We start from the raw sequence: 21,082 nt of genomic DNA on the forward strand, positions 1-21,082 counted from the left end.
CTTACTGAGAAATGTACTCTCTTTCCTTTTTATGGAGTAAGAACTGTTTTGGGGAAAGAAAGAATTAGTTTCACGATATACAAAGAAACTTTGAATAATAAGTGCAAAGGGTTTCAAGATCAAGTTGAATGCAGAATGCTACTTAATTCCACTATAGACTGGAACAGGATCAAGCAGTGACATAGCATCTACTTTAGAAAGATGCATAGGTATTAATGTTAAAGCACCACATTTTCATACCTAAGATTCACTTCTATAAGCATTCATTTCCATAACCAGGGTTCTTCTAGAAATCAAAGAAAGCACAGGCTTGCTGTTTTCTACTCTGACACTGCTATGTGAACAGTTAGTTGCCACCAAAGTGGGGAAAAAAGCTGAAGATGTATTTAGGTCTTTGTGTAAGCTCTACCTATTAGACTAGCCAAATCTGCCTGGAGTCAAGCCCGCTGTACAGTACTAGAAGGATCACTGCAGGAAGCCTGCTATGGAACAAATCCAAACTTGATCAAACATGGCAAGTCAACTATTGATAGACAAATCAAATACATAATTACAAAACATATGGTATATGCTGTTTGTACGTGCTCACAGGGACGAGCAGAAGCCTATGCAAAACGATAAGATTACCCCGAGAGTAAAACATGCAGAATCACACAAAATTTGTAGATAGTTTTTGCAAAATCTTTGAGGTTTTTCACACTGAAATTTTCAATGAAAAATTTCCATTGACACAGTGAGATGTCAACTGAGAATCTCAAACACAGATGTTTTTTTGAGCTACAGAACATATATCATACAGGCCCAACCTGGCAGGCTTTCTTATCCCGTGATTTCAGGTACTGACCCGTAATGAAAAGGCAGCTCCGTTCATCCTTTAGTTGAGACTTCCAATGATAACACCAAATTGCATCAGCCTCTCCTGGACAAAGGTATTGCCTATAACCACCCCATTTCATGCAGCCATGCGATAGCAACATACTGTGGCTACTGCGTATCTAGCTAGGACTGAACCAGTGATTTAAAGACAATTTAAATTATTCTCATGCAAAAAATTCTGAAACGAACTACAAATTGCTTTGGAGGAAGGGAGGCAGGGAGCGACTTTTTGTCAGAATTTAAGCAAGACATAACTCTTTCTTTCCTGATCTAAGCTGACATGGTGGTGGTTTTTTTTTTTTTTGGTTTTTTTTTTTTTTTTAAGAGCTACACTGACATAGAAAATAAAAAAAAAAAATCTTCTCTCCATCCAACAGAAATCCTAGAAGGCAGGTGGGCAGTCCTGACAAACATGAAATATTCTGCTAAAATAACAAACTAAACAAAAAGGTAACAAGGGTTAAAGTGGCCTAGCTTAGCATCACTATCTGGAAAATAACTTGGCATCCAAGTCCATGGCTACATCCAAACAGAGAGAAGATCAGCTCTGTTTGCTACATCAAACATGGCTCAGATTTTTTTCTCTCTTCCTCTCTCTTCAAACATAAATAGTTCCAGGCTCTTAAATAAATTAGCTCAACTTTGGTTATACAAGCTGTTTCATTTTTTCTCCAAAGGGAATATAGATGTTTGTTTAAAGATTGTAAATAAAATATAAAGGGAGATTTTCCATTGCATAGTGATCCTTTCCAGTAGGTAATGATCAGCGCTATGTCCATTTTTCTTCCTTATCCTATACTTGGGGATAACAGCATTGTTACTGTTGCTATACTACTTCTGATGCAAAATGGATGAAAAAAAATTATGCAATAGGGGGAGGTTTACCTGTACTTATTCACTGTGAAAGCAAAATAATAATCAGGTTTAAAATGCACAGAAAATAAGTGCAACAAAATTACTTACCATTACTTATAATTTGTTCTTTAAAAAACCCTGCTTGCTTTATGTGTATGTGTGGAACACGTGAACCCTAGGAAGGTTAATTAGTGAAAGACAACAGTTCTTAAAAGCCCTACCACTCGGCTCTATCGGGACTGTTCCCAGGAGTCAAGTGGTGCCTATCTGGATTATGTTGCTGCTGGGATTTTTTGCATCAAGATAGTTACAGTAGTGTAGCTCTAGGATAAAAATACATCATGCAGTAACAATATGACAGTGTAAACAGAAGGTTCACCCTAGCTTCAAACTGTGGCAAGTTATTTTGTGTATTAGTGTGGAACGTTTTGATTGTGTTTTCAAAGATGCAAAACTAAAGCAGGTCTTCAGTACTTCCACGATGGGATGTGAAGTTTGGCCGTAGGGCATGATTAGCCAAGGGCAGGGGTTTTTCTTCTCAATATTACAGTGATGCTTCACATCCTTCCTAAAACTGGCTGGGGTGAGGTGTCTCTGGCTTTGAATCTTTCTCTAGCACGAAGCAGATTATTACTATTATTATTGATTTATGTCATGCCTGTCTGCTTCCAGCCTCAAAACACTTTACTAAGTTACAATATACATAGGAATCATTTCACGTCAGCCACCACCACGCTGTAGCCTTCTCTGGAGGGAAACTGAAGGGAGCCATTAGGATGGTGCCTGCAACATTAAACAACAATCCAGGAGAGGAAGTAAAGAATACTCTGGCTCCTTAAAGCAATGGCTCAACAGAATGCAGTCACTGAACTGCCATCCAGCTGGGACACCAAAGTCAATACCCATTCACCGTGTGTGGTTAAAATTAAATCTCCTAATGAAGTGAGATGGTTTTAGTGGTTAGAGAGTGAGTGCAAAGTATTATTCTCCTGTATTATTATTTGTAAGTTATACAGCTAACAAGGGAAAAGATCACACACAGGAAAATAGCAGACAGTTAGATAATGTTCCAAGCCCAGTTTCTAAATGACATTTGGGCAAATAAAGCTTTGGAAAAATATGTTACAAAAAAAAGATGACACAGAAAAAAGGAATTGGCAGTTTCTCAATGTTTTTAGGGAACGAAACTAAACTGAACAGGAGTGATGTCAGTTTTTATCCCCTATAATTCAGGTCCGGAGAAAAGAACATTATTAGCTTCTGTTAATGAGCAGGTATTCCCTAAACACTGCTGCAAATGCTCCTGAATTTTAATTTGCTTAGAAAAAGAAATGGTAAAGTATTGAGGGGAAAAAAACCCCAACAGCTTATTTTTGTCCCTGAATTAGCAAAATGCTTAGATGGTTTTCTGGATAGGAGGTTTATATATCTGACTAAAAAGATCCTCACACAATGTTATCAAGCTCTCCTTTCAGGGCTAGTAATTGCTAGCTGGTTCTAATCATTCTTGCAAGTGATCATTTGAAAGGTTCATTTTATGACCCCTCGAACTAGCACAAAGAATCTCACTCCATAATGTAATAAACAATTCTACAACCAGTGCTTAATTAATTCCCGAAAGTCACCAAAAGGAGCTATTAATGATCTTTCTTTTTAGCTAACCATAAATATGCAAGTCTCCTGGGATAAAGGATTTAAAAGGAACATTCTGGCAAAACTAACTGTCAACTTGATAAAGCATAAAATGATCACCAGTGAGGGTAATTCAAAATGTGACGGCAGTGCTACCTAGTCTGATTAGAAAGTTAGGTCAGGTTGGATTAAATTTCTCTGAATGTTGTGCTTACCAAAAAGCGGATGAATTGACATGGTGCAAAACAGACTCAACCCAAAAGAATACACAAGAGAAAAATACTACAACCTTTAGAAAATTATTTTTAAAAAACAATTCCATTTGCGAATTTGCTTTACTGTGACAATATCAACAATCATTATAATTAGAGTGTGGACAATATTGCAGGGTTGTTTAAAATATGTGTATTACAAAAAGCAGGCTGATATTTTCAGAGAACTTAAGTGTTTTAGGAGCCCAAGTATCATTTTCACAAGTAAATCAGGCAGTAGGAAGCCCTTAAATGAAATTTAGTTTCCTGGCAACCCAACCCATTGCTGAAAATTAGATTTAGGCTTCTAAAGGGCTTTGATGTTTTTGAAAATCACACTTCCTGCAGCACTGCACAGCCGACTAGGTGTAATACAGTAATTTACCCTTCTACTGAGGCTATCAGGAATGGAATCACTTTGATGGCTTTAGTAATGTCTGGGAGGTTGTTTTGTTTTTTTTTTCTTACACTGTAAAAAAATTTTTTACCGGGCACAGACAGTGATGACTGGAATCTCTGACCAGAAGCAGGGGGAGGAAAGAAAGAGAGAATCTGCCTTTTCCAAAATAAACTCATGCAGTCCTTTGGGTGCTTGCGCTTGATGCCGGTGGAGCCTGTGCACCAGCATGTCCCACCTTCAGAAGAGCTCCATGAGCTATTGGACCCTCAATGGACCGGGGCTTTCCGAATCTCTCCTCTTGAAGCAATCCCTGTGACACCCACACATGGAAACATGAAATAGACTGCCCCACAACACAGCCATTATGGTTCTTGCTACGTGTATGGAAATCCAAGGTTCAAGTACCTCTCAAATGCATTTTTAATTATTAATACAAAGAAACAAGCAAAACGGGAAACATTAAGAGAGACACAGTGGGAAATAACTAAGAGGACTTTCAGGCTTCCTACTCCTTGACTCCCCTGGGCTGGGCAAAGAAGGCCTCAGATCTTCAGAACAGTGCTCTTCAGTCCCTTGACCTGTGGAAGGACTCGGGCTCCCACTGGAAGATGGAGGCTGTGGATTGCTGCACTTAACACTGAAGAACTTTCTGTTCCAAACATTTTGGAAAACCTGGAAGTTCCTCTAAACAGGAAATTTTAAAATTTCTCATTTTTGTTCTAATCTTCAATAAAACTTTTTTTGTTTTTTAAATGTTGGAATTTCCTGTGGAACAGAAATTCTGTTTTAAAACCATTTCTATTCAATAGCGCTATTCAGATGGAAGCATTTTCCTATTCATTCCACTTTGCAACTAACTGGTGCCACCCCAAATGTATTGCTTTTCCAAGAATGATGTGGCAGCCCTGGAATAGCTAATTAGTTGGGTTGTATGATGCCTCTGCCAAAAGTTTCAGCTTCCAGAGGCATTCCTTTAAGGAATGGTGGTGTGGGTTTGGCATTTACAAGGATACACATGGTTTCAGCAGCCCACAGGCACCAAAAGTTAGCTTGTGTTTTGTAACTGCTCATCTCAACCCAGTCATTGAGCCGATGTCCTAACCACAGTGAGTCAAGCAAACTTCTTCAAAGCACTCACGGTGAAAGCTTTTGGTTAATTTTTTTTTTTTTTTTTAAATAAAAATTTTGTCTTTGGGGAATCTTTTAAGAAAATTCCACTTCTACAGCTATTACTGGGAAAATAATTAAATTCAAACATTACTAGCATTGTAATACAATCTCTTGTAGATAAATACCTTTGTCACTTAGCTCTCAAATTTTTGTACATTGTTAAGGTAAATGAAAGAGATGTCTAAATCCAGTACCTTTATACTTGGTCACCACAGCTGAGTTGACACTCAGAGGTTCTTGGAAGGTGACAGTGAGTGATGTACTGCTTGTTACCATGAGACAGACATTGGTTGGCGCCTCAGGGGCTCCTGGGAGAGAAGAGAAAACATCAGCTCTTCAGCACAACAAATCCTATTCAAACAATGTTTCTGAGTCTTCAAAGAACCCACTGAAAATCACCCTGCAATTGTGAGCTTTGGGTTGTAGGTGTTTGTGTTCTCTGCCTTTTGAGCATTTTAATTAGTGCCCCTGCTAACAATATCCTGCAGACACCATTTGTTTCTATCATGGTTTTTGGCTCCTTTCGGTTAAAAATATCTCCCTGCATATATGTAACCCAATAAAACAGATTCATGCTAATTATGTCAATGAAAAGCCCCTATAAATCTCTTGGGGTGGGTAGGAGGAGAGAGAAAGGACAAAACCACAAAGAGCTAATTAAACCTTTATGGTTTCACTAACAAACCCAAATTTATCAAATAACAGAAAACATTTTTACGTTATTGTGATTCAGAAGTTGCAAATTCCACAAATGTTTCAGTGTAGTAGTTCCAAAATACAGTTGTCAGTTGAGGCCTAACATAATTTAAAAAAAAAAAAGCTTAATTCACAGAATATCAATCAGACTCAATTCAGAAATCAAACACAAAATGTCATGACTTACTGCTGGGATTGATTTAAAAAACCATTATATTAACTTACACTACTGCTGTATTTCCTGTATTTAGTATCTAATAGAAGGAGCACTACATCTGTCTTGGAGAAGTAATCTTAGAATACAATAAATCTGAGAAAATTATTTGTAAGTACATTTATATAAAGATGGTTGTAAAAATATTAATGGCAATGATTGTATTTTGTTGAATAGGATACAGCTAAAACATGTGAAACAATTCAGCCCTGTTTACTCCTTCCCATGGGCCCAAATTCACATTTACTTTGGGTACAGTCTCGCTTGTACAACTGTTTAAAGTGACACAATCTGTGACTACGCTGATGAAACGTTATACGTGGATGCCAAAATTAAGTTTTCACATTTTTTATATGTAAAATGAAATTCCATTGTTTGATCAAATGTTTAGAACAACTCCCTTCTTCTAAAACAGAATACACTTTTTTTTTTTTAAAATCAAATTGCAACAGAAAGAAGGCCAGTGTCCCCATCCCTCTTCCTCCCTATTCATATGTTCTTTTCTAATCATCCTATTTTAAACTCTGAGCATGTTAAATGAGATCCAGGAGTAAATGTGAAGAGAAATAAGCAGGACAGAATCATTAGATCCTGAACCAAGAGTTTGGAGGTCTCAATTTCATGCAGCCCACTCCTAAAGGAGCTATGTGCTTGTTGCTCTCAGATATTTGGTCCTCTATTGTTTTAACATCAATTTCCTTCTCATTCTTGGGAAGGCCATTTAGTCGTATGCCTGTTTTCCCACCCTAACATTCGTCTGCTTCACAGCAGTGCTGTGAGGATCAGGTAGCGAGAGCATCTTTGTTCAACAAACGCAGAGTGTTCTCAGTTGTAGAGTTCTTGTCTTGGATTTTGCAAGTACTTTCTTCTACTTACTAGCATGCTCGTAGCCTGCCTTCATGCGCTTGTATAGCCTGTATCTCCATTCCCATGCTTTTAGTTGCTTCTCTTTTTCTGTGTTGTCTGTACCAAGGCCTTCATTCATCACTTGTGCAGACAATTCAGTAACTCGCTGCTGTGCTTCCTGGACCAATGTACTCAGATGCACTGACCTGCTTTCCATGTTAACAACTACCAAGAAAAGGGAAAAGTAAGTAATTGCTTGGTAGACTTATGTGGCAAAATTCTGGCCTTATGCATTCCGGTATAACACATGTAAGGTCAAATCCTTGAACACTCTGTCTTCCAGTAGTTATCTTGTCATCAAGTGGATTAGAGCATGCCAATTTATACCACCTAAGGATCTGGCCACTTAAATGGGATTAACAACATGAATAAATTGAGCGAATTTTATCTTCCAATGTTTCTCATATGTTTAAAAATGTCTTAATTAGACTGAATTTGCATATATGTTTTAAGTTGGTGGAATATTAAAAATGAACTAAAATAATAAAGCTTTTGGTTTCTATCCTACCCCTACTTTGCCAAAATATCATAAGCTTACATAGAAAAAAAGAAGGTTGTACTGGTTATAAACACATACAGTACATAAATCTTTACAAGCAAAGAGAGATCTAATTGGCAAACTTAAGAATGAGAGTTTTGTGCCTAAGGGCCATGGATGGTATAGATGGATCTCTTTCCAGGTTTTCTTTGTGCCACAGTTTTGCCCATGTAATATCTAATTAGTCCTCTGACAGACTGAACAGATAGCGAGCAGCTTGACACATGGAGATTTTGTTTTTCTCCAGTGCTCAGAATAATTTTAATTTGACGTTTAGCAGTTCAGACTGCCTGTATGAACTACTATGTTCTAATAAAGATGAAAATGAAGATCGCACAGGTTACAAACTAAGGTAGGTTTCATTTTAGCCCAAGTCCACAAGACTACCCTAAACCAGCCCCTTGATTATACAGCAAAATGTGGTGAATCAAGCCCTATTTTCAGAAATGCTCTTAGCCTGAAATTGTTCAAACTATTTGCAGGTTAGAAAATAGGACTTGTAAAGGTGTTTAATCTGAAAAGAAATGCAACCACTGATCTGATGTTCAATATGCAGGAAATAGTGTACAAGAGAAGGAGTTCTGAAATCACAGAAAAACTTTTCTCTGGTGTCTAGTATTTTTGTAGAAGAGCTCCGAGATATTCTTAATTTAAAAGGCCCCTATTTACAAAAAGCACTGCCCTAGCACAAGCAGCTACTCTTAGCAATGATAGGGAGTTGCTATGTAGGGACAGCCAGGCTCTTGGTTTCCCTAAGGTTTTTACAGGAACAGGATGAATCTTGCATAGGACACACCGATCATCCATTTGCATAAGCCAGGAGCAGTAGCCATTTCTGAAAACATCAAACTGTACCATATAAAGGACCAAGACTCTGACAGGTTTTTGACATCAAAACACCACATGAGTGAAGATGTCTGCGCATATGAATGTTATTGCTAAACTGGAATCATAGGATTATGGGACAAATCGGATTGGAAAAGACCTTTAGTCGAACCTTCTTGTTCAAAACAGGGTCAGCTATGAGGTCAGACCAAGTTACTGAGGGCATTACCCAGTCTGGTCTTGAAAACTTCCCAGGATGGAGGCTTTACAACGACTCTAGGCAACCTGTTCCACTGCTTTACTGTCCTTATGGTGAAAAAGGTGTTTGTTTTATCCAGTCTGAACCTCTCGTTTTAACTTTTGCCCTCTGTCTCTCATAACAATATCACAATGGAAGTTTAGCAGAGTCTAAGAATAACCCTACACACTAATGCGAAAAGTGCCATAGGATCTTTAAAGCCACAGGAGGAGAGCAAAGAATTACTCAACGCCTCTGACATCCAAAAGGTTGTTTTTGAAGAATATTTTTCTCTAAGACTTCGCTTTCAGAAGCTGGCTTGAAGCCATCCTTCTTGAAGTTTGATCATTCTTCATATGGACATCAGAGACACATGGCCAGGCTTACTGGAATCTGCTGGTATCCTCAGAACTGCCTGTTTACTGGGAGGCCAAAGGTGATATGGTTTCCTGGATCCATGCCTACAATAAGCATGCAACACATCTGATAGCACAACAGGACTGAGGAAGGAGATTTTATGTGCCAGAACTTCAGGTGATTGAGAACTGGCATTGGTTCAAGTTCTCACTAAGGATCTGGCTCTATCTGTTCAATCAAGATTCTGATCCACACTTGTCAGGTCTTGGTAACCTGTCCAGTCAGCCACTGGAAATTTTAATCTTATTTTTATTTGGGTTCACATGAACAAGCCAAGCCAAACCACGAGTATATGATGAATAAGAGTGACTGAAAAGATAACACAGTGGGCTTTGCATCCTCCCCAACTAAATTAATATTTTAAATGCTGTACTCTCTGATCGTACTTTGTGTTTAAGAGATGTTGGGTTCCTGTTAAGATTTATACAGTCTGAGCTCCACGTGGAAATGAAGATCATCATTTTACTTTCTATTGCTTTATCTGCTGTTGTTCCTATTCCAGGCAGAAATCCAGGTGATACAGATGGAAGCTATCTGTCCTCCAGATTCTCTTTTTTACAGCATTAGGTTAGGGGCTATAATGAGATTTCAGCTGGATGACTATGGCTAATATAGCGGAAGAGCAAGAGTTTTCTCTGTAGGAAGCTTTCTGTGTATACTTGGAATAGGGAATTCCTTTACCTTGCAGTCTCCCAGATCTGTGCATCTGTCCTATACACTTCCAATCAGATTAAGAGATGCTTGTGTCCTGTCCCAAAATTGGGGTAAGTCAGAATTTTACCTTGGAATCCCCTCCCCTCCCACTCAGCCTGGGGAAGTCTTGCTCAACTGCCCACCATAGAGAAATGAAAATGCTCCCGCTGGGTGCTGGATCATGTTCTTGCAGCCCTGAGATCATACAAACAGAATGGATTTCATTGTAACAGGGTTGGTTAAGTACAGAAAGCAAAGCAGAAAGACTAAAGAAAATAGAAAGTGACTGCTATCAGTTCCACAAGAATGAAGTCACATACAAAGATGCTGTGAACCTTTGTTTTGAGTGCTGAAAGTAACTTTTTGCATTTTGCTCTCAAGTAGCAACTGTAAACCCTTAAGGTAAAAAAAAAAAAAACCAAAACAAACAATCGATTGCTTTTTACTGAGAATGCTTCATCTATTATTTCAATCAGAAAAACTAAAAATCAAGATAAGTGAAGTGGAAATTTGGTGGGTATATTTTGAAATGGAAATGAGGTGGTTATATATTCATATTCTCTGTGTTCATAGGCATGTTTGCATTAATTACAGGAAATGAATACTAATTTATGATTGCCCCTGCTCACCATCAGACTGCATTTATTTACAGATGAGGTCAATGAAAAATTAGTTTAGTCTTTTTTTACTGCTGTTTAGAACACTCAAGACTGTGTTTTCCTCTAGATTTGTCATGGTTAATGAATGTTGCTTCAGCAGTCAATCATGTACTCTAAATGCTGTCACACTTTTTTTTAAAGCCTCAGTCATGAACCATGACAGAAAAATAAACAAATAAATATAAAACTAAAAAACTCTTTTCACTGAGCAGCTACACTATGCAAAAATCTCCAGGGAAGGTTAAAGGAGGCCAGAATAAATGATAATGTAAGTGCTGTGGACATAGAAAAGCAATAAAGGTGTACCAACACTGAGGGTCTGGCAAAAAAACTCAACACACACACGCACATGCACACACACTCTCCAGTGAAAAAACTGGCAATGTTAGTAGCCTCAAGGTGCAATTTCCTGGAGCACTGAGATTGACATGCCAGCACTAAATGTTGTTAATTTAACTAACTTCAAATTAATGGCAGAGTCTGCAGTGGCCGAACCCCTCAAACACAGTCTCATTATAGCCTTGCTGGGAATGTCCTAAATATAGGCATTGACAGTTTAAAACAAATTCACATACATTGGTGTATTTTTAGACACAAGTAAGGCGTCAGAGTTTGTGTCATGGTATACAGTTGATTAATTGGGTTGGTAAGTCACCCTCCAACCCACAAATTGTGCATAAAAATGCCCATGAAGGAATACAAAGGAGTTTTATAACTACAATATGTAGTTATAAGCAATATTAGTATTCCAGTAAAGTGAGAAGGTCTGGTTTGTGTTTAGATCTTCTCTAGTTCTGTAGAACTTTGAAATTCTCATTTAAGTGGGATTTTAGGCCATTTGAAGACTAGGAGTGAGGAGTCTGTGGGTAATGGAAATGATAGATTTCAACACAACCTGTCTCCTGAAGGCAGCATAGCCAAAATCAAAAGGATAATCAAAATAAACCAAAGTCTAGACAACCCATCGTCCTTTTCATTTTTGATGACAAACTCCATATTTCAGACCATGATCTTTGAATCACCCACTCAGTCCCTGTTTCCATATTTTTAAAGATTTTTTTTCTCAGTATTGATATTAACTCAGCTGCCCCAGTGTTAATCACATTACAAGCTCAATCTGATTCATCAGTTGGTGTATCTGACATAGAGAACAAAAAAGATCTACTGAGCACACATTCAACAAGCAGATATTGCTGCAAATGTCCACCAGTACTGTGGTACTATTGCTGGTATGATCATCTTTATGATAAAATCAATCAATTTTTGTGTGTAATGTAATTAATTTCCCAAAACAGCAGCAAACCTAATCTTCTACAGGCAATTACCTAAGTCAATTCAATTTGTGTTCTTTACTTACAGTGTGGGCTTTCCTTTGCCCCAACGTGTAGAAGGGTCCTAGCAATAGGGACGTTGTTTGTCAAAATGGCAATATCCAAAGGAGTTAGTCCCTCACTGTTTGGTGTGTTCAGGTCCAGTTCCTCCAGTGTGTATTGATAAAGAAGAATCTGAACAGCGTCCAGATCTTGCTGTTCTACGGCCTCAAACATAGCTTCATTGCACTGGAAATTCTGTGTATCAATAAAAACAGAAGATCAGTAGAACTTTTCGAATGTCAGAGTTTTAAAAATGACTTGAGAAAATTTGTGTTTTGTGAGATTACTATAAAATATTGGTCTTCCAGCCCCAGCTTAGGTTCAGCTAGAAACATGGAAATTGCTTGCAGCAAAACTGAGCTTGGTCTGCCTCTGGACTTGTGTGCTTGAACTTGCTTCAGGTCTGTGGGAAGATTCAAGTGAGATTCAAACCCATACAAAACAAACCCATACTTATTTAGATGTCTGTCCCATAATCAAACTATATGAGCAATATTATATGTTTTCAGTGTGAAGCTGGGTGAAAGACTGATTTTGGCAGAGTCTTGGACTACTGAGTTTTTCAAGCTCAAAATTTAAAATAAAAATCTACAAACTCAGGTGATCAAAATCCAAATCAAACAAGCTATTCTGGAGAAAAACCTTCACAGCTCCAGTGTGAGCTAGTAATAGGTACTGTTCATTCAAATACTTCCATCATTTCTAGGTGCTCATATTTTTGCATTTAACTTGTAACTAGAAGCAGCTTTGAAATGTATAGTCCTTAAATAAAGCAGTAGAAATGAGACTGAAAAAACTGACTGTTCAGTGTGCATGTCCAGAAAGTGATGTGTCTGAACAGCAGAGAACACAAGCAGCCAAAACCAAGAACATACATGGCACTGACTCTCAAGCAGGGAGAACCACTGAACCTTTTGCTTATCAATGTCAAGGAGAATAAAAAATGGTATAATACAAAGAAACTTATTGTTTCTTAATTGAGCTGGGGAATAGCAGGTACAGGAGAGTAGCACGGCCTGCAGGTTTCTGTTATGAGAACATCCTTCTGGAGCCCACAGTAATGACATGTTATTTGCCAAGATTCTTTAAATTGTCTCCGAGCATCCCATTGCCATAATTACCCAATAGGTTTTTTTCCCCTCTTAAGAATGAATTAGTGGAAGCAAGAGGCCCAGCTGTGCAGGGAGGGCTCAGCATGTGGTCACACAAAGGAGCTGAGATCTACGTAGACATATTTTGCCAACAGGCATACTAAAGAAATACATACATAAGAGAGCAAGCGACCCAGATACATGATGTAAACTAGCTTCCTGTGTCCTGAAACCCACATGGAGGAAACACAGAGAAAATTCTTATATAATAATGTACTCTTTATGATATGAAATAAATATTGAATTGAAACCGTCTCCTACTGTGATTAGAAATTAACATTTCAGCCACATCAAAACTTCATTTTCTTTTTTAAATTGATGTAGTTTTATTTGGCATATCCTTGTCCAAGTTTTGATCTCAGTGAAACAACACTTTCTGAAAGAGCACTGATCTGCGGAACATCTTCTGTCTCCTCCTAAAACGCAAAGACTAATGGTTTGCAAGCAGTTCTGAAAACCAGAGTCTACATCTACACTTTGGAATTTGATCAGTTCTACAAGTTTTTTTTCAGTTGTGCTTGAAGTTAAAAGTGTCTTCAGAATTTCTTAGGCCTGACAGAGATCTTCTGGTCTACTGTTTTGCATGTGAAGTATTGGTACCACACTAAGAAATTGCAAAGATGATGTTATCTTAGAGTTTTAATATGGACCCCACCTATGCTAAATATTAGGGATCAGCAGAACAAGAAGACAGATGTACATAAGATGATCTTTACCCAAAATTGTCAATATAGGGAAATGAGATACTTTAGATGACTGTCTAAGGATGAGATGAACTATGCAGCAATAAAGCAAATCTAGGAGAGTAGTGCCGACTTGGGAATCTACCTTTTAGACACTTAAGTACAAAAGATAGGTCATGCTAGAGAAATATTTTTTCTGTAGATTTCCATGCAGAATAAAAGACACTACTTAAACAAATGCTTCATCAAAATGGGTCTCTGTCAAATTCTTGTTTTCAGATTCTTCTCTAGGTTTTAAGATTCAGATTTAATTTTATTATCAAATACTTTGATCATACTTCAGTGTTCGGTGTAAGAGAAAATCTCAAAAAAAGGAACAGTTGAATGGTAAGCAGCTAGATTTATCATTCTTTATCCAGCCCTCTGTTCAAGCACAAAATTGTCTTTAAGGACATATACTGTCATTAGAGAGGGCACATCTCCAGAAAATTTTAGAAAAGAGGCCAGCACATATTTCTTTTATTATAAGGTAAAACTTAAAAATGGCAGAAATTTTTACTGCAGTGCAGCAATAGTTGTTTTCATTCCAGTAGTGCCACACATCTGCTGTCTTACTTATATAACACCTTGTCATCCTGAAATCGGAGATCTTACTCTTATTCTGGCATTTTGCCCCTACCCTGAATGGATGAAGTGCTCTAGCTAGAAATTAAAAGAATTTTAATTAATTTTAATTATAATTACAAAATATTTTAATTAATGGTATGATTCTGATACATGCTATATGTCATCAACTCCCACTCAAGTCAATGATATGCATTTAACAGCTGTATGTCACTGTACTATGTACTCAAAATTAACACAAATAGATCATTGATGTTTCACCTAAAGAGGAAAAAAAAAAGCTGTGCTCCTTCGCTCTCTGAAACTTCATTGTTATGAATGCAGAACTGTGAACTGATAGATTGTTTTTTCATACAAATTATTAGAAATGCAAAATATATTCACCAATTCTCCAAAAATATATATCAACCTTCTAAAAAGCATTAATTTCATCACAGTTTACACCCGTTTCAAATTCTTTTTCTACTGATTTTGGAACTTCCTCTATTCTGTTGTTTATGGAAATAAAGGGTAATTAGCTTCAGAAGCATCTGCATTTTGATCCAATCAGAAAACAAGCAAAATCATATTACTCTTGTAACTGATCACAGCTAGGAAAATCCACTTATTTAACAGTAATTTCATAAAGAGCTTACTACAAAGGTAATTGGTTGAAGTAAACTGAATGACTACATTAGTTTCCATTTCTTTTAGTTAAGTTCATTTTAGGAAACACTGGCTAACAGTCTGAGAGCAGAACAAAAAGGTACAGCTGATGATATTAGTCAATGACAGGCTTGTGGTGCTCAATTAGGACAGGAAACTAGGTATTTCTCGGTTCACATTTCCACTTCTGTGGCACTGGGCACATGCATGGTTTTCCACTTTTTTGAAATCAGAATAGTCATTCTCTTTTAATTGACTTAATGTATGTGCATAAAAGTTAAATGAGTTAGCATTTGTAGAGTGCTACCCTAAGTGCTCAATACTATTATTTGCCTTTAATTCCAATTTTGTGTGAAACTCAATAGATCTTGTACTACATCTCAGGAGTTTCTTGCGTTATATAAAAACAAAAAATCCCTGTTATATAATAAAAAAAGATGGCTAACTTCAGTATTACAGCTGGAATTAACCCAATGATATGGCTGACAAAAGCGTTTGGCCCTTTTCAAATATACACACACACCCTTTAACAACAGATTTTTACCTACCTGTATGATTATCGTAGAATTATTTTAAGAACTTTGATTTTAATTGTATTTTTTGGATTCAGTTATCAAGATTTAGACCTGCCTAGATGCCTTTGAAAACGCATCTTTGGATTTTTGCTTGCCAAATGAAATACCTGAAGTATTTGTGAAATTTTGGCCTTAAGTAAGTTGCTGAACAGAATCTAAGCACATGCTTAAGTTAATTCCTCATAAATGCTCTTGCCAGCTAATCTGTTAGCAAGAATGTTTCACCAAAAGGGAAAAAATAAAAGCAAATTTCTATTTTTTCATTTCATTAGAAATCTGATTGAAAAAGCTGCACTAATTTAAACAAGAAACAGAGCATGAATTTTATAAGCTACTTCATTCAATCCAAACAATTATGAGACCAAATTGCAAACATCAGGTTTTCCAAATGAACAATTCAGACCCAAGCAATAGGCTGAAATATGTTGGCAAGTCTTGTAACTTCAAAGAGCGTAAAAACATGGGGACTGTGATACGGCCTTTCTAACTGGGCATGGATGCATCCCTCATCCACATAGCAGTGTGCATCTAACCATGCTATATCTATTTCAGTCAAAAAATATCCTGGTAAAACAGCAAAATATCTACCACATTTTCAGCCATGCCAGTAAATTGCCCCATTTGGAAGTCTGCACCAAGCCCAGCTCTCCAAGTCCAGAAGAACATTCTACATACCTGACCAACTTTTCCCCAACTATTTGCTTTCACACAGAAAACAGAAATATATTTGAAGATTATATAGTTTTCTGTAAAAATCTGATCATATTCTATGTAAAAGACACTAGTGTTGCAGCATTATTCAGACATCTGCAGCCCAGGGGCAAGAAATTCAAACAGGGGTAAGATGTAGTATCTTTAGACCCACGTGCTCAATTTTAGTCCAGCTGGTATTGTCACAAATACTAACAAGAGCCTTCTGATTTCTGCCTTCATTTACATTCGCTAGATAACTTTCTTCTGCTCTGAAAAGACAAAACCATTGAATTCAAAGAGAAACTGAATCACATTTACAAGTGATCAGGTAAAGTTTAGGGGCAGTTTTTACCCTGCTTTTTCCTTGACTCAGTCCGGCAGCCTCTAATCATTAGCTAGACAGCTGTGCTATGTGATTAATTTATTTAGGTGTTACTCTGATGCACAAACGTATATACTGAAAAGGACTACAGTATTGCTTTGCTGTAAGTAATAACCATGTTCCAGTAAGTGATTCAGTGCTGGAGTGTTTAGAAATGCAATCTTATGAAGCTTAATTAAAATGAAGTGCCCCTTTCAAGATATTTGCTCTAGGTTTGACTGAAAAAGTCCACTATGTGCTACTGGAGTTGGAAAAAACGTTAAAGTAGTTTCTGCAAAGACTTGTTTTGATAAACATGAGTTCAAGAATAAAGCTATTTTGGGGCATTGCTATGTCTGCAACAAGACAACAATTTACTGAATGGAAAGTGTTGCACAGCAAGAGAGAATGGAAAGAAAACTCTTCACTAGCCAAAGCTGAAAGAAAACAAATTCTAACAAATGTTGTTCACTTGTCTGGAGACATGATTTTAGTCATTGACTTAGCTCTGTAACACAGAAACTCAGTGATTAGAAAATACATCAGCTAGCAACTTGACCTGGAGTATTTCCACCCCTTCCTTTACTGATGGTTTCCTTGCTATTTATTTCTAGGGAAAACTGTGGAAACAACAGGCAGAATAGATAGACTGGGATCCAAAGCCTTTTGAGTTCAGTGGGAGTCTATTCACTGTCTGTTGTGGACACCAGCTCAGACCCCAGACTGGTCATACCTAGAGGTACCTATGCTCACTGTAGGTCAGCAGTGACAAAAGCTATGTCACTCCCATGACAGTGTAGTGGGTTGGGGGAAACAAAGTTAGCACAAGTCTATATCCCATTAAGCCACCATCCACTTCACAATGTAAAATCGAGTCTCCTAATTACGATTACTGATTGAATAGGCACTCCCACCGCCTGACCAATCTGGACTGAAAAGGGAGGGAAGCGAGATTGTAATTAGCTCTGTGGATAGCAGAGGACTTGAGCCTCAGAAGCAGTACACTGCTCTTCAATCTTTGGGCTATGCTCATTTGCCATTTCTGTTCTCTTTAGTTAAGTATGACAGAAGACCCCGCATTTGAAGGAGTATGTGATTTGAAGTGTATCTTTAGAGAAACACTGGTCAGAAGATATGCTAACAGACTGGCATTCATTCAGTCTACACGTCAGTCTGCTCTGACATGCTCCCCAGCACTAGTTTATCCTCCTCTTTCACTCGCTTAGTCACACACAAACTTGCCATTGAAAAGGAAGAGGCAAGAAAAGATAGCAGCTAAAAAATTCGTCTAAAGAATCTTTTCCCACAGTTCATACTTAGAGGCCCAAATTCAAGTGATCCCTACAAACTGAAAGCATCTGGAAACCCACTGCCTCAAAAGCACAGCTGCTGGCTGCGCAAAGGCTGTTCTCCAGCTATCAAGCCCTGTTTGAGTTTCAACGCTTCTCCTTCTGTAAAACAAAATCTATTGGCTCTGGCAGAGCTGAGAGGAAGGAGCCATGATCCTCTGTTTCCTTCAAGTCATAATCTTTCTTCACAGGAGAGAGACAACAGTCTCGTGACTTTCCAATGCACTAGAGCTATATTTTAGCTTAGCTCTTCCATGGGGCATGCATGGGTCCTCTGACTTCAAGAAAGGAGTGATCCTAGGGGATAGGATCATTGAATTGGTTTTAAAATTATTTTCAATTCTTGCATTGATTAATATAACTTGGCTCATACGTAACAAAGATCTGTGAGTGTTAAAGGAGTCTAGAGTGTGCTTTTTCTTCTGACGAAATGTAACATTTTTATTATCTGGCCCAACCATATTCAGAATTATGCATTTAGTCCTGCACTGCACTAAGCATGGAATTTAGTGCAGCAGAGTAATGGTTCCAAGAGGTGTCTCCTGGCGCATTCACAGACACTGTCATAAGTCATTGCTCTTCAGAAGTGGAGAGGAACTCTTTTCCTCAAAATAATTCAGAGGAGAAGTTGAAGGATGTGTCTGTTCTTCCTACTTATGGAAAAGGGGAATTTATTTTGTTTTGGCAATATCAACAGCAGGTTCACGTTCCTCCAGCAAATATAAAAGATTCTGTTTGTGCACTGAACTTATACTGTGCTATTATTCCAGGGACACAGTCCATTCTTCAAAATGTATGTGCTGGAGGTTGTGTAATTTCACCAGCACCGGCATAAATAGGAGCACTCGTGAGTGTTAAGTCCAGCGGGTGCTTTCCTGTACTGGCACCAGAGTGCTCGACTGTGTTCTGCGACTAGGGTGGGGTACCCAGGCCAGCCTGCTTCACATGTGATCTCCTTTTCCCATGGTCTTATCTAGTGGCCATCACCACAGTCTATGAACAACCTTGCATGTATCTGTCACAGCATGTAAATTCCACTTGCTCTGTTTGGAAAAATGGGAACTTCTATTAAGGTCATTTTCAGTTTTCTCAAAATACTTTTTCTTCATTTCTTGTAAGAGAAACACTTGTGTGTTTATATTGAATCCATTTATGTCCCATTAATGCCAAGTTAAGAACCTACTCCTAAAATAAAGCATCATCGCTTGATTAAGGTAGCTTTTCTTTAGCCTTCAAGAAGGTCAGGCTTTATTTTGACACAGGATCATAAATGTTAAGTCTGGGAAGAACGTACAGCACTGGTCAGGGAACAGACAAAATGAGATGATGAAAATTGTACAGATTAAAAGCAAACCGATTACAGAGATTAATAGGACAGTAAATTGGCAATTTGATAAATATCAAGTAATTACCGTTGAGGTCTTACGGAGACTGAGCCGGTCAGATCGAGCTCTGAAATATGCTTCGTCAAAGGATGTATGACTCCCCTTAAGCTTCTCTGACAGGTTCCTATATAACCGCTTTGCAGCATTTGGAGAGGATGGCACGCTGTTCTTTTTAGTCTGGAGGAGACTTAAGTTATGCATTTGCTGTGTCATTTTCAGCTAGTAGTTTCTAGAAGAAAAACAACAGCTGTTTAACAAGGCTTTGCTACACTAACATCATTGATCAGAACTGTATCATTGGAATATTGTACATTGTACATCGCAAGACTTCTGTGGCAAAAATCACTTTCACACACAGTTTTTGAACACTCAGAAGCATGTTTTTGGGCTTTTTAAATGGCAAATTGCTCTCTATGGAATTAGTCCCATGAATACCTATGGGGAGGGAGAATTAAAGATGGAAAAATAAAACAGACCACTTCAGAACTATTTGCTAATTTGTATAAGGAGAAGGGCTTTTGTTTAATGAAGGAAATGGCCTTTTGACAGAGTGAGTTCTGGTAATACAAGTGTCAGAAAAATGTCACCCAAATGTAAATGTTACTACACAATTTGGATAACGTACATAATCTGCATTTTGTCAGTACAATGGTTTCTTAAAACAAAACTGAAGCAATTGAGAGGAAAGAAATCTAACTGATTACAGAACATGGTGCAGGACTGAGTTTAACTGGTCAAGTGACTTAAGGTTGACACAAGCACAACTGTGGCAAGACGTGCTTTATTTCCCACATTACTATCTGCTAGCAAACCGTGTGCTCCAAAAGCATGTGAGGTTTTCAGTTGGGTGGGTGGATTATCTTTCTCTAGAGACTCAAAGCAGTATTTCTCACTCAGGAAGTATGGCTGGATTCAAATACTTTTTCATCTCTGAACCCATCACAAGCTACTACAGAAATAATGCATGAACTTACATTTAATTTGCATCAAATGCTGACATGTTAGCCAAATGAAAGTCCATTGCTACAGAGAATGTTTTTTGTTAGAGTTTTGAGGAACATTTGGCAAGGGAGGGAACCTGCTCTGTGACCAGGACTCCTAAGGCATTATGTTTTAGCAAGTAACAGCTGAAACAGAAAACCTATTTAGGCTCTGTTGTAAGCATAATGAGGCATATGTGCATTTTTAGTTTAAACTACTTACGGCCAGCTAGTGTCCGGGTTATTGCAAACAAAAACCTTACACTCTATGTTTTACAGTTAAAATAATCTGTGATTCTAATGGTTGCTGTTTACAGTTTTCATACTGAGTAGTTTCTTCCCTCAGTTAGTGGACAGGGACTGGTTTTGTCTATATATTGTATAACTTTATCCTGCTCTGTGTTTGCCCAGTCGATTTAGACTACAAACTCTTCCAAGAGGGACTGCCTCCTCTCTCTAAGACTGCCTAGCCTAATAGGTTTTCCATATTATCTCATAATTAAACAATACTTTCTATGCTCTAAGATTACAGTCATTTTTCCACATTAGGAAAAATTGAATTAATATTTAACTCTAGAAATACTTTATGTGGGAATAGTTTTACCTTTCTGAAGGGAAACTAAGAATCAGATTTGACCCAACTGCAAGCACAGGAAGCTATCCCAGAGATTTCTGTAAGTGAAGAGGTGACGAAAAAGCACAATTTCTCCATATTTCCTTTTTCCCTGCCAAGAGCGTGTACACATTTATAAGACAGGATGTCTCTCTAGAAGATCTCACAGTCATAATAGTAAATCTGGCTACCCTTTCAGACTATCTTTTCCTGGAAATAAGCTTTAGATTCCTTGTACTATGATACAAATCCTGTAACTTTCTGTTCTCATGGTCTCAGC

General features: G+C 37.8%; 1 protein-coding gene across 1 annotated transcript in view; it reads right to left on the reverse strand.

The window, feature by feature from the left end:
- Window positions 1–21,082, reverse strand: part of ANKFN1 (ankyrin-repeat and fibronectin type III domain containing 1) — a 166,515-nt gene that overhangs the window by 33,939 nt on the left and 111,494 nt on the right. Inside the window, 4 exon segments of the mRNA XM_009323793.1 lie at window positions 5,379–5,492; window positions 6,971–7,165; window positions 11,728–11,938; window positions 19,237–19,438. Of these exon segments, the coding sequence (XP_009322068.1) occupies window positions 5,379–5,492; window positions 6,971–7,165; window positions 11,728–11,938; window positions 19,237–19,438 (722 nt within the window).

The sequence above is a fragment of the Pygoscelis adeliae genome, unplaced genomic scaffold, assembly GCF_000699105.1.
Source record: "Pygoscelis adeliae isolate BGI_AS28 unplaced genomic scaffold, ASM69910v1 Scaffold75, whole genome shotgun sequence".
Lineage (NCBI taxonomy): Eukaryota > Metazoa > Chordata > Aves > Sphenisciformes > Spheniscidae > Pygoscelis > Pygoscelis adeliae.